The sequence below is a fragment of the Abrus precatorius genome, unplaced genomic scaffold (genome assembly GCF_003935025.1).
Source record: "Abrus precatorius isolate BTA unplaced genomic scaffold, Abrus_2018 Scaffold8, whole genome shotgun sequence".
Lineage (NCBI taxonomy): Eukaryota > Viridiplantae > Streptophyta > Magnoliopsida > Fabales > Fabaceae > Abrus > Abrus precatorius.
Genome location: NW_020874428.1, coordinates 27,866,538 through 27,880,671, shown reverse-complemented (window position 1 = coordinate 27,880,671; position 14,134 = coordinate 27,866,538). Strand labels below are relative to the sequence as shown.

At 34.4% G+C, this 14,134-nt stretch overlaps 2 protein-coding genes across 4 annotated transcripts; one reads left to right on the top strand and one right to left on the bottom strand.

Moving 5' to 3' along the window:
- Positions 1–1,172: 1,172 nt before the first annotated feature.
- LOC113874614 (UDP-glycosyltransferase 82A1) lies at positions 1,173–3,308 on the top strand. The gene is made up of 2 exons (XM_027512831.1): positions 1,173–1,650; positions 2,407–3,308. The coding sequence occupies exons 1-2, from the start codon at positions 1,173–1,175 to the stop codon at positions 3,306–3,308; spliced, it is 1,380 nt and encodes a 459-aa protein (XP_027368632.1).
- A 5,263-nt stretch (positions 3,309–8,571) lies between these two features.
- LOC113847591 (E3 ubiquitin-protein ligase MARCH11-like) lies at positions 8,572–13,768 on the bottom strand. Of its 3 annotated transcripts, XM_027476788.1 has the most exons (9): positions 13,684–13,768; positions 13,347–13,434; positions 12,597–13,070; positions 12,286–12,457; positions 11,469–11,766; positions 10,398–10,470; positions 9,678–9,768; positions 9,044–9,123; positions 8,572–8,940 (listed from the first exon to the last, which is right to left on the bottom strand). In XM_027476788.1, the coding sequence occupies exons 2-9, from the start codon at positions 13,410–13,412 to the stop codon at positions 8,776–8,778; spliced, it is 1,419 nt and encodes a 472-aa protein (XP_027332589.1). In that variant the 5' UTR covers positions 13,413–13,434; positions 13,684–13,768; the 3' UTR covers positions 8,572–8,775. The 3 variants fall into 3 exon arrangements, 2 of the variants coding, with proteins under 2 accessions (XP_027332589.1, XP_027332590.1); XR_003501782.1 differs by lacking the exon at positions 13,684–13,768 and having other exon boundaries at positions 8,893–8,940; positions 9,678–9,776; positions 13,347–13,487; XM_027476789.1 differs by lacking the exons at positions 8,572–8,940; positions 9,678–9,768; positions 13,684–13,768 and having other exon boundaries at positions 9,045–9,123; positions 13,347–13,487.
- Positions 13,769–14,134: the final 366 nt, after the last annotated feature.

The following is a 14,134-nucleotide window of genomic DNA, read 5'->3' as shown; positions in this document are numbered from 1 at the left end:
ATAATTTATAGTTTTATTTTTATTTAAATGAATTTATATTCATTTAAATGAAAACAAAATTATTCTTTTCGTTCTCTTAATTCTTTTACTTTTTCATCTTTTATCTTTTTTCTGTGTTTCTTCCCTTTCTTTCTTTTCCTTCCACCAATCTCCTTTTTCCTTTTCTTCTACTCTTTTCCTTCATTTTTATCCAACTCGCCTCTGCCTTTCATACTATCTAATCTTAATTCTTATTAAGACGGTAAAAATTCTAAATTCATATATCATGTACTTAAATATTTTCGTATTTATCTAAAATATTACATAATAAATTTTTATTAAACTACTTAAAAGAGGAAGAATTAGAGATCTTAAACAACTATTAAATATGAACATTACACTTACCCTAAAACAACTGGTTAAAAAATGATAAATTATAATAATTAATTAAAATTTAATTATTAATACTGTAATAAAAAATGTAAAATAAATAATAAAATTAAAAAATTTAATATCTATATTTTTTATCAACAATTATAGTTTTACATGTTTTTCCTCTAAAATACAACTTCCGTTGTAAAGAGTGAAATCCTCCATTTACTATTTAAATTTTACTTTGTAAAATGGCTAAAGTAATTAAAATTTGAATCTGGTATTAACTCCTTTAAAATTGACGATACAAATTTTTCAAACAATAATACAACGACCAAAATTCCTTTTGGGTGCTACACATGCAAAAGTAAGCTGAAGTGAGATTTAAGAAGAAATGTTATGATCATTGAATTTTCTCTTCTTACCCGGTGGAGGACAATATGTAAAGAAAACAAAAGGAGTTGATGATGAATATAAATGGTGTCCTTCACAACAGTTTTTTTTTTTTTTTTGGTTTGATTATCATCGTCTCCTAGAACAAGAGAAATTCAATAATCATGCATGGACATTTTTCCTTAAACCACACCTCAGCATAACTAATATAAAAAATAATAAAAAAATCATAGAGTAGCAATATGGCAGCATGTAGCCAATAGAATAAACCCTTTTGAGGCACATGCTCACTGGGTGCTGGTCATATATAAATATGTAGTGTTGCTTAAACGGTTCAAAGCCAAAATTATATGCAAAAAATAGAGAACGGGAAAAGTAAGAGTGCAGGCTTTGTAGTTAAATTAATATTGTTCTGATACAGTGAGATTATGAAGCATTTGAAGAAGGCAAAGATCATTCTGGTTCCGTATCCCGCACAGGGACATGTTAGTCCCATGCAAAAGCTAGCCTGGGCCTTTCTCAGCCACGGGTTTGAGCCCGTGATTGTTCTTCCCCAATGCATTCATGGCCAGATTTTGCTTAATGCTGACTACAGTGATCATGGCATCAAGTGGGTAGCTTTGCCAGATGGGCAGGCCCAGGAAGGGGACACGGGCCCAGATTTCTTTGCCATTGAATCGGCCATGGAAAACACTATGCCAACACACCTACAACACCTCCTTCGCAAGCTAGCAAAGGATGGTGACGTGGCATGCTTGGTTGTTGACTTGTTGGCATCTTGGGCCATAGAAGTGGCCCACACGTGTGCCATCCCTGTTGCTGGGTTTTGGCCCGCCATGCTTGCCTCCTACCTCTTGATTGCTTCCATTCCTCACATGCTCTTCCGTGGCCTCATTTCTGACACCGGTTCGTTCCATTCCTTCTCTAATTTCTTTATTAAGATTTTAACTCTTCTCTTTTTTATCTCTCAAACGTCGAATTCTGTCTTTTTTAATCCAACCGGTTTGACGGTTGGTAATGGCATTATAATGCAAGTATGGGATAATAAATGTTGGTAGCACCCTCTACCCACTCCCTATGGCTTTAATTTTCTCTTTTCAGAAACCTTTTTTCCCATCTTTTTTAACATTAATAAATGCGTAACATTGCTAAACAAACAGCCAAATTGCTATCGACAGGACCCTGTGCTGCAAACGAAGAAGAAAATAAATGCTTGTGCGCTCGACTTTTATCTCCCCGCCTTTAAATTCATGCTGGTTCTCTGTGTTTTGTTTTTAATTAATTTCAAAGATTACTAAAATCGTAATCGTTAATTTTCGTTAAAAGTTCTTGTTCCTATCTTTTCAACACTATTTTAGGAATCAGTAAATAAAAAATTATTAAAAAAATCACATCAAAATGCATTAAAAATTATATTGAAATAAAGTTTTTTTAATTAATAATCTCAAAATACTGATTAATATTTACAATTTAAAATATCAATTCAAATGTATATTTGCTTTGAAAAATATAAAGTTAATAATACTTTGTTCCCTTTTCCCGGTATGTCCTTTTTTTAGTAAAAATTAATTATGAAAAATATTATTATCAATCTTTAAACATCATCTGAAAATAATAAAATTTATTGACAATAGCTGAAGATATTGGCATGTGTGTTGGCAGGAGTTCCACAATACGAAGGAAAAATTCACTTTGAACCCGAGCTGCCTGTAATTTCAACTGAGGATCTGCCATGGCTTATTGGAACAGATGCTGCAAGGAAAGCAAGATTTAAATTTTGGAAAAGAACGATGGAGAGATCAAGCAACCTTAAATGGGTCCTCGTGAACTCCTTTCCTGATGAAATGGCCAACAAGTGTGGTTCACAAGGCTGTGGTCCACATGTGTTGCCCATAGGCCCTATATGCATGCACCAGTTAACAAAAACTATCAGCTTTTGGGAAGAAGATTTGAGCTGCATGAAGTGGCTAGAAAACCAGAAGCCCGACTCGGTTGTTTACATCTCATTCGGTAGTTGGGTGAGTCCTATTGGGGATGCAAAGTTGAGAAATCTTGCACTGGCACTTGAGGCTTCAGCAAGACCTTTTATTTGGGTTTTGAGGTCCACTTGGCTCCAAGGCTTACCAGTTGGATTTTTGGAGAGGGTTGTGAAGCAAGGCATAGGCAGAGTCGTTTCTTGGGCACCACAAACGCAGATTTTGCAACATCAATCTGTGGCTTGTTATCTCACACACTGTGGCTGGAATTCCATATTGGAGGCTTTGCAGTTCCAAAAGAAATTGCTGTGCTACCCAGTGGCAGGAGACCAGTTCGTGAACTGTGCCTATGTTGTTAAGGTTTGGAGGGTTGGTCTAAAACTCAATGGCCTTGGACATAAGGATGTTGAAGAAGGTGTTTTAAAGGTGATGGAAGATGAGGAGATGAGTAGCCGGTTAAATAAACTATATCAAAGAATCATGGGCATGCAGGGTGATAATATTAAGGGAGCTTTCGTTTTCAAAACCTTCCTGGAAGATCTCAAGAACCCATCATCTACAACTATAATTTGTCAAAATTCTAGTTAATCTTACGCTACTCTTCAATAAGAAACCGTATTCCCCATGGATCACAAAGATTATTCTTCTTTGTCTTGAAAAACTGTTAAAAATATGCTGAATTGTACTTTGGTGTGTCACAAATCCATTAGTTTTAGTTGGCAGTTTGTTTCCTGTTGTGTTGAAATTGGAATCAAGTCAAATGGAAAAATACGCGGACTATGCGCACGTTTCTGATTGTTTTTACACCTGATTTTATCTTTGAGTGCAAATTTTAAATCGGTTTCATTAGATTTAAGCAAATAATAATATCATAAGTAATTTTTTACTATTTAAATTTATCTCTAAAGACTAAAATTAAGCTAATTATTTTTAAATATTCATCACTTTATAAAATTAATTAAGGTATTAAACTAGGCCAAATTTAATGAACCCATTTTAATGCTACCGTGATGAAGTGAATGCATTCACATAATAGGTCCAATAACAAAATTCGAGGCAAAGCTCTTTCTCTTAAATTCAAAACCACAGATAAGTTGTAATAATTTTTACAAGTTGATCAGTAGTAATGATTTAACTTAGTTTATTTGTCTAGAAAGTATTAAACACAATTTACCAATATACTAGCTTTTGAAGTTTACTAAGATGTTAGTTTGAAACAATAATCTATTCATTTTAGGTAACAGTAAGTTTTAAATATTTTAATGTAAATTAATGTAGGTATTTTAGTAATTAAATTAATTAATTGAAATTGCCATTTTGAAATATTAATAATGAGAATAAAAAAATTATTCAATGGCTAATATTATATTAATTCTCTAACTTTGTCCATCCAAAAATTGTCTTTTTAATTTTAGGTGCACAACAAGCAAATGCACATTTTGAGGTCAACGTGATCCGCCAATCTTTAGTTTTATTCTTTAGTGTTACAATGTGATTTAAGAAGACATAATTATTTCCATATCCCTCGTATATTTTGGTGATGCATGCAAATCTGAATTACGATGAGAAAAGTGTTGTAGTGGGTTAGGAGAGCCCTTTTTCTTTTAAGAAAAACATAACCGGATATTATACTCATATATAGAGTTTGCTTGTCACAGAAAAGGACAAGGATTAATTAATTCATATTTTGAATAATTTTTTGTCATTGTGGGCTACAATGGAGATGTGACTTTGAGTCCTTTTCTTTCTCCTGTGGAGGAAATTCTGAAGCGATTTCTTTATGGAAAGACCTCTTGAGACATACATTAACAATGCTTGAGATTGCAAGCCACTGCTTTCCTCCATTTCTCGACTTGCCGACCATATTATCACCCTTGCCTGCGTGTTATAAGTCATTTCGTTACAATGCTTTCATTTAATTCAACAATCCTTTCCAATCAAAACTGCTTAATCAGTTTATTCCCTTTTCCATTCACAAGTTTTCTTCTTCTTCCTTCTTGTGAGCTAAATGCCGAATGAACTCCTTTTTAGTTTTAGTGAAAAAATTAAATGTATATTGTTTCAGCTTATTTTAAATAAATAATCACTTGTTTTTGTAGTTACTTGAGCGAGTTTTTAAAAAATAAGTAATTATCTCTCAGAATTTAATCATTTCCAAAAAAAATTTACTAAACATACTCCCTTCCTTTAGTTTTCATCTGTTTTATAAGAAAACTGTTAGAATGTCTTAAAAATGAAGAATTTTTTGTTTTCCTAACTTTATCAGTACCAATAAGTGATGAAAATAAATGTACTTCAAGAAAGGATAATTCAGTTAAATAAACTTATTAAATTAGGATGATTCAAATTGGTTCTGTGTCTCTCTGGGCATATTACCTGAAGTTCTGCTATGTCAAAAAAGCAGTGGCGTCGATTGTGAAGTTTATTATGGTGTATGTTCAACGTTCCATTCCTACAAAAGTCTTGCACTTTGTTTGATGAGATAGTGAAGGGAATCATAACAAAAATATTGAAAAGAAAAATTGCACATTGCTTACATTGAAATTGAAGGATGGGAAGGTGAGTAAGCAGATGAAGAATGAAGGCGAAGATCCATAAAGCAGTTTCTCTTCATGTATTAATGTAACTATGGCAAACTCTGGATTAACTCTGTAATGGATAACAAAGATAAAAACTTTCAAATTTTGGAGCACTGAGAAAATACATGAAGTTGATTACGGGAAGAGAGAGGGATTTGAAGGGTGTTTATATATTTGGAGTTGGAAGAAGGAAAACAATTAAACTTGAAAATTATGTGTACTGAGTGAGAATGTGGGAAATGAGTTACACATGTCCAAAACTTTTTCATCAGTTGCGTACCTGCGGCATTCAGCATCAATCAATGCCTTAGTAACTCAATCTGTATTTTCATGTGCCTTCTATGAGTTGGTAGCTACCATTGTTTGCTCTTCTAAAGTAGAAAACTACCCGAATTGGAAATTAGGCCACTTGGTCGAGTCCAGCTTAGTTTTACTTTCTCTGTGTAACCACCCTTATTGCGTTGTGTCTTACATGTGCTCCCTTTTCTTTCGCGTGATCAAATTCATTTCACAAAAAGACACCTTTTTTTTGTTTCTTGAATTTATACATAAAATGCACTTTCAATTACCCTATTTTCCTTTCTTTAACCAAGTCCTTGTTCTCTCTGTTGATCATTTTCCTCTAGCAACTACTACGCACTCTACCAATTCACCATTTCATATCAGCCCAGATTATTATAAGCAGCTATCCAATGATGAAAAAAGCTAAAATGGCAAATATTATCTCAATTTTTTTTTGGGGTTGGCATATATTTGATAATTCCATCAGCACTAATCGGGTCCTTACATTTTCCGCACAAAATTTTCAATTATTTGTTAAAAAAATGAATATCACATCAGCAAGTTGTTATATCATAATAGCATATTGATTCCTGCGTCGGTATTTACCTTCTATTGCTCAATGATTTTGTGTATTTCAACTTGGAATAAAAAAAAAAAAAGGCATAAAATTTAAAGCAATAACAAGGGTACAGTCTTATGTGGTGGCACGTGAAAAGTGTCGAAGTGTTCTCGTGTCACATGCCACGTACCACGTGTGTGCTTGTTCTATTTCAGCCATAGCGTGATCGAAGAAATCATGTGCTCCACTAAGTTTGCCTAATATGCTAGGATTTTGAGAGCCAATGGGACATAAGAATATGGAGCTGAGTGTGATCCTGTGCTAAATGAGTCAACATTGATTCTGAATTATAACCAACTGTCGATTTCCGAAGTGATTATTTGAAGAGAAGGATGATATTTTTCATTCAAAAATTAAATATTAATGAGGGGTAAGAGGACATTAAAAAAATAAAATATTAATGATGATAAATTGAAGGGCACTGCTGTTCCCGTTACCACCATAAGCAACAATTCTGATTCCCATTATTTGCTTCAAATTGATAAAATAGCAAGTCTAAAAGGGTGAGAAACAATGCAATATTTTTAATTTTCCACGATTTCCGTACATGATTGAAAAGAGCATCAAGCAATCAACCATATACAAATGCGCACACGCACACGCACATGCACATGCACCCCTAACGTTAGCGTAATCCTTAATCGATGATAAATATAAATTCCTAATCAACACTGCACCTGTTGGAATGGTATTCACAACTTTTATACGTACCTCCAAACCTGGTTGGTCACTTCATAAACTTCAAAGTAAGCACATTGTTTACGCATCTTCTCTTGCCATTTTCTGGAGGGCCCTAACTTTGAACTAATTATAGAGGCCAACATCACAACATTATGATCAAAAGAGGCAACCTGTGATAATTAACATTAACTTGGCTATGCTCAAGTGTTAACTAAAGAGTAGGATAACTTGCAAAATTTTTTGAGAAGTAAGAATTTTTTCCCTCCTATTTCATTGGATTGAACATTGGGTTGCCAGTCCATGCAAGAACTCTTTAGAATCTGTGTAGATTACTTGTAGTGACATATAAAAATGCCATGATCACGCGGCTTAATCACCATTCCGAGGAAAAATGCCCTCTCTCCAAAATCTGACATTTGAAAACACTTGGTCATCTCAATTTTGAGCTGTGTAACAAGTTCATCAATACTACCTGTTATTAAAAGGCTATTCACATCACATACGGTGACACAATAAGAAGATTAGTCTCTTATTTCTTTGCATACGAAGCAGATAATTTTACCGAAGCCACTACTCAGCAAATGTTGATTTATTCTGCTGTACCATGCTCTAGGAGCTTGTCTTATACCATACAAGACATTCTTTAATAAATAGACTTCATCTTTCTTCATGCTCTTCCTCTAAGAAACCCTCAGGTTTGATGCAAAAAGTAATGAACAGTTCTTGATTTTGATTCATCAAATTGGTTTTATCTTGATTGGGTGTGATGGGGAATGAATAGTAGCAGTGAAGCCTACCTTAGATAACTATTCAATTCAGAGCCTTTATTCATAACCCTTAATCAATTTAGTGATTGTCTTTATTATTTTACTGAATCTTGTGCGGTAAACCACATACAATTCTACAATGGTGATGCAGGCTGTTCCAATTGAATATATCACACGTCAAAGAAGTTTTCTCCCTGCTCATGAATGGGTTGTTGATCGAAGCTAGCCAAGTCGGTTTCGTACTTGTGTTTAAAGTTGGCTCTGTTCTGATTGAAGTTTGATCCCACCTTTGCCGGATGCGAGCTTGTGCTGTCTTTTTCCAATGTTTTGCTCGGCATCAGTTGGGCCCGTCTTGGGCCTTTGTTCCTTTTTACATTGTTCACTATGGGGCACAAAATTGGCTGTCCGTAGGTTTTGTTATTCAACAATTAAGATCATGCTCTGACAAAAAAAACAATTATATTTTTCTTGTTGACCTAAAAAGAAGGATAACATTTTTCTCTCTTTTATCTCATTTTTCCTTTATTTCTTTCTTCCTTTCATATCATATCATCTATCACGTTTTTCATTTTTTTCTCTTCCTTTTTTTTAATCTGTTATTTTCACTTGATACACCTCAAATTTCAATATTGTGATAGGATAGATAGTCAATTTCTCACAGTTTTACCCCCTCCATTTGCCAATTTAATAAATTTTAACCACAACCTGAAATTCATGTGCCATAAGGAGAAGTTATTACCTTAAACTGTCAACAACTAAATGTGAGTAACTTATGCACTGTGTTTTGACAAATCGCCAGTAATAAAGGGCGTTTTCATTGGCAGCGTTAAATTAAGTCAATGGGATTGATTTTATCAGTGAAAGGAAAGAGAATAGGAAAGTAGTGTTTAAGTGTGATTAACGGGTCCACTCAAAAATCTTGGTTTACACCTTCAAGTGGAAATCCTTATCTTTCTAGCGTAGAAAATTAAGTAAAATGAATAATAAAAGATATCTTCATAGTTGGGGAAAGACTGCCCTAAACCAGTCGTATCAGCTATTGCAGGAGGAGCTACTGTCATTGATGATGCTCTTGCTGTTGTTGATGCTGTCGTCCTTGATCTTCCTGTCCCTGTTGTTGCACGTGATCACGGGTACTGCTGCTCTGTCCTGTTAACATTCTCAACAGAGGATCGAATCTGCCTACTTGTTCTCCATCTAATAAATTCCATAACGAGAGAATTCATACTGATTGCAATCCCAAATCCAGTGAATGAGGAAAGGAGAATGGAGAGAATTGCATTAACATTGAGCTACAAAAGTAGAAAAAAGGTGCATGTCAAAATATATATTCTTTCGCTCTTAACCCCCTCCCAAATATCTTAGTGAGTCAGGACAGGAACTACATCATCTTACAATAGTATAAAATACATGAGCAAACAGGATAAGAATTGCAAACTGGAAGCAAGCATAAGCCCATACGTAACTCCTGATCACTGCCACCAAAATACATCATGAGAATCTTACATTTATTAAACAATATTTAGTATTATTTGCTGCAAGTACTTGTGTTAATAAGACATTAATAACTCCAAATCGTGCGGTTTAATCGTGAGGCCAAATAATTATGATTTAGATGTTGATATGATCTGCTTGTTATCTTATTAAAATGCATACTGAGTCCAATATTTGTCATTTCTCATTGCATTATTCCATTTTACTATTTCATGACCGATTTTTACCATTATCCTCACCACTAACCATAACTTGCAAGTGTGCAGTAATCTACTTGACAAATGGAACTAATTAAATAGGAGGTTAGACCTACATGAATTTCACCCACTAACAGGAAGTATATTGAGCATATTGCTATCATTTTTCTAACCTACTTTTAGATATTTGACAATTATACACAAATGCCATTCATTTTCTCATGCTTATTACCAAAAATAAAAAAGCCAGCAAAAATTAAATCAAAGGTGCAAATCAAGGACATTAAGATATGAAATGACTTTGATATGCCAAGGAATATAGAAGGAGACAAGTTTACCCATGGTTGATGCAATCATAGACGAAAGGAAACCTAAAACACAGGAGAATGGTAGTGAAATGGCAAGAGCACGGGGGCCCAAATCTGAAACCTGGTAAACTAGAAATCAATGTGTCAGACATACTTACATTTTGCACAAAACAGTTAAATGTTGACAAAGAAAAATAAAAACCAGAAAAAAAAATTAAACACATACAGCATTATCAAAGTGCCTTGATATAAACTGTGTCGATAAATATGGCATTCCAGTAAGTACCTAATAGCAAATAAACAGCATCTCCCTTGTATTCCTCACAACACACTCAGGTACAATGTGTTCTGTGAAAGAATTAATGGGTGACTTGAACAAAATAAAGGATGGAAAGAAATTCATTTGTTTAGAATTTGGCCCTACAAGTGCCTAAATTACAATGCACATTTTGCCACTCCTTCAGCACTAACTAACTACGTGTTCCAAGTTCTTTATGCCCCCAAATAAAGAGAAATTTCCTACTTCTGTAAACTGAAAAAGTTGTTAAATTCCCAGTAGATGAGGTTATATGTTCTGGACCACCTGATGACATTGACAACTACAGTTCGTCAAATAAACTTTCAGAGGTAACATTCTCATGCAGATGGTACTGTGACCGTAGGATGCATTAGGCCTAGGATCATAATTTGATGTAAGAAGCAGTTACCCAGTTACCATAAACTTCAGTGTATGTACAAAGAAAAGCATACCAGTAGTTGCTCTAGAAAGCAAAAGTAAGCAAGCATGCTGACCAAGATAAGAACTGGTACATCATGCCAGATCCTGTCATGCATGAAAAACTAGAATAAATTACAATTAGAAAAAATTGTGATTCGCAGACAATTTGTCACAGGGTTTTATAGACTAACAAGGTGATGTAAATGTCTTTTTAAGGGGGTTGTCTCTGGTAGATCTACAAAGTGATTGGTGTGCTGTGATACATCTATCATGTTCTCAGTTTTTCTCTATTTCTTGTCATTCCTAGTTTAGTTTTCGATGATTTCTTATCCTGAAGCTTTTGACCTCTCATTTCTTTCTTAATAAATTCTTTGTTTATAAAAAAAGGGGGGATGCATATGCTGCTCAAATTCAGAATCAATTGCATATCTACTCATATACAGCCCAGTTGCCAATAACCTGGAGCAGTTCTCTTGATAAACTTCAAAATTTTCGGCAGTTGCAAGCAGGGTAAAGTTTTACAGCAGTGTGATTTTACACTGTCATTTGGTGTCTTAGGATGGAGAAGAAATTCCAGCATATTCAACGGAAATGTCCTTAGACTTGATGTAGGATATGACTGTTTTGAGGGCATCTCATTGGAGCTCAGCTCTCGATTAACTTAAAAATGGATAGACAGCTCTGTCTTTTTCTTTCGTTTAAGTGAAAGGAGGAAATCTTTTCTTTGTAATCATTCCCTTGTATTCTTTCTTTATCATTATTAAAAAAAGGATGCCAAACAATACCATGAGCACATCTTTACTGCCACCTACCCATACAAACAAATAGACTGAAGCTGCAGCTAATTAAAAACAACCTTAAATAATTAAGATCTACTGCCTTATGCAATATTATAACCATCCCTAATATCATAGATAAACCAAAATAATGAGATACATCATACATGGGGCCTTTGAACCTTACATGTTCTAGTAGGTCTCGAAGTCTGGATCACAAGGTTTATCAAATAAACATGACAAGAATTTTTTAGGTCTCTCCTATGTCAGTTTATGTGGAAATTGAAAACAGAAAAATACCTAGCAGGTTGAAGCAATTAAACTTGCCTGCAATAAGTTATATCTGCTTGTTGTGTCACATTTGATATCTGCCTGGCAGCAGTTTGAGGGTTATAAATTTTCAACAGTGTTACTGGGAGGTTTTGGACATCCTGCTTGCAGACATCACAGGTCCTGTTTCCTTTAATAGTAAACCACTTTACTGCACAGTCTTGGTGAGCCAGTGCAAGATCACCTTTACAACTGCATTCCATCAGAAGAGTATTCCCTCCTTCCCCAAGCTCCACCAGACAAATCCTACAAACTGCTTCTTCCTCTGGAATATCCTCAGTAGCATCTTCAATGGCTGGAAAGGAAAGAATAGAGTGAAAAAATGCAAACAAAGGAGGAGGGATTTGAGCATATTGTTAACATGATAAGAAAGTCAATTAAAATAGTATATTGACTAAGATAACTATGCATGCTACCAAATAAACCAGTCTTCGATTAACTACCAAGCAACCCTAACTCACAGAAAAAGACAATATGTAATTAAAAGCCCTATGATCAAATTTGAAAAACAAAACTACAAGTTAACATCAATATAAACATACTTCATTCAGTATCATCATTTCTTTCTTTAATTTGGAGAGTCCACTGGAAATCAAATAAAAAGGTTTTCTTCAGATTATACCTCCAGGAAACCTCTATTTTCTTCCCTTGTATACTATTGTTGCTAATTTCATTTTATGGTTTAGTGTTCAATATCAAATAGATGTTGCTTGTCAAAACAACAAAACATCTCAATTTACATGCATAGCTGATCAAGAAATTTAAGAGACATTTAGAAGAAAATATGTAAATTCCATGTATTTTGAAGAATTACCAATCTCTGGAACCAAAGCACCACCAGTTGAGGCTCCACCAGCAGTTTCAAGATGTGGTGTTGCAGAAATTACACGAATCATGCTCCTAGAATTTGCACCCCTTAAATTAGTGGCTTTGCAATTAACTGGGACTGAAAGTGATCGAGTCATATGCTGTTGAACTTCCATTGTCTATACGAAAAAACATTAATCAATGCAACATATCTTAAGCAAAACATACAATTTTCAATTACAAAATGTTAAAAACACTGAGTACTGTATAAAAGTAGCTGCTTTGGTCTTGAAACAAAAATGAACAAGGGAAACATACACTTAAACCAGAATCACACCCTAGATGTCTTCCATGTACACTATTTGCACCTGAAGTTGCAATTGGAGTAACTGGTAATGAATGAGCCACTTTTTTCGATGGGGAGAAGATGACTTTGTTATCAAGAGATTTAGACCTTGAAGTGGAAGGCTTATCCAAAGGAGCTTCTGATGGGGGAGTATCAGGAACTATGAGACCTGTCCTTTCAGTATCCTGGGAACAGGTGCTTGTCTTGAAGCTCCTCTGAGGAAGTAAGCTTTTCATAGAAGACCTGACTTTGGCTGAATTTGGCCTTGGAGGGAGTCCTCTTGCGGAACCAGGACTTGATAGTGAAACTGAAGGACCATCCGTCTTCGCAAAAGTAGATAATGCAATATCTAATGACCATGCTGGTATTTGCAGTGAGGAGAGATTAGGTCGTCTTGACTGCGGAATCAAGAAGGCATTGTCACCTTTATCATCTCCAGTACATGTCTACAATGCCATGCCATCAAAATAAATTTCAGAGATGAACCTGCTAGTATTATTTTCGTGATGGCATGGTATGATAATTAAATACTTTAGTCTATCAAACTAATACTTTATACACGTAAAACATTATTAATCTAATTAATTGGCAAACAAGTAGATTGTTGTGCACTGCTACCGACACAAAAACAGCAAGATCTCGAATCATAACAGGAATCAGTGGCAGATTAAAGTTCATTACGATTATACAGACCAAATTCTGAAGAAAATGTTTGGAGTCACCTGATCTGGCGCATTATCGGTATCAATTCGAAGATCAGCATCGGCGCCATCACCTCTCTTTTCCATCCAAGGAAACTCTTTGGCAAAACTGTTCCAATCACAGCATCAAATGCCCAAACGCCATAATGTATTATATTTTGATTTGATTATTGTTATTATTATTATAATATTATTAATAAAAGAGAAAGGGTGTCACAATGAGGATATTTGATTGGAACAAGGGTTAGGGTTCATTTGATTCAGATAATTAATTCATAAACGAAACTCGAAAGGTTTTTCGATTTTTAGAAATTGTTATCTCACGATTATTACCCGCCAACTGCAATTTGTGACTCACCAACTTTATGATCCTTCCATTTCTCCCACGATTCTCCATTTTACGTTCTTTCTCTTTCCTTCTCCTGCACTTCACTCACACGTTTTCCTTAGACTCCTTCCATGCCTCTTTCTGTTCTTTGCAATTTTTTCATCTTTTTCTATCGATTCAAATCATAAATTTCAAAAAATACACTAACAGTTTCCATATTCTTTTTATCTAATTTCAAGATCACCTCAAATTATAAAGCTGCGGAAATTTGCTCATGTATTTTCAACTGAAACAATTTAACTCTTTATTTTTTACAATTGTTTTGAAAAAATTACCCCCAATATGGCAATACATATAGAAAACCATTAAACGGAGCAAATTATCGGTTTATATAACTTAATATATGAGGAAGGACAAAATTAATTATAGTAAATCAATTTGATTAATTTTTTGTTATTTTGTATTTATTTATTACTTCGTA

Excerpts from the sequence above, each read along its gene's own strand:
- LOC113847591 (XM_027476788.1), bottom strand. The coding sequence starts at position 13,412 with ATGGAAAAGAGAGGTGATGGCGCCGATGCTGATCTTCGAATTGATACC. Across the intron at positions 10,471-11,468 it reads GCAGATATAACTTATTGCAG|GATCTGGCATGATGTACCAG; the intron begins GCAAGTTTAATT and ends CATGCATGACAG. Across the intron at positions 9,124-9,677 it reads TATGATTGCATCAACCATGG|TGATCAGGAGTTACGTATGG; the intron begins GTAAACTTGTCT and ends TTTTGGTGGCAG.
- LOC113874614 (XM_027512831.1), top strand. The coding sequence starts at position 1,173 with ATGAAGCATTTGAAGAAGGCAAAGATCATTCTGGTTCCGTATCCCGCA. Across the intron at positions 1,651-2,406 it reads TGGCCTCATTTCTGACACCG|GAGTTCCACAATACGAAGGA; the intron begins GTTCGTTCCATT and ends GTGTGTTGGCAG.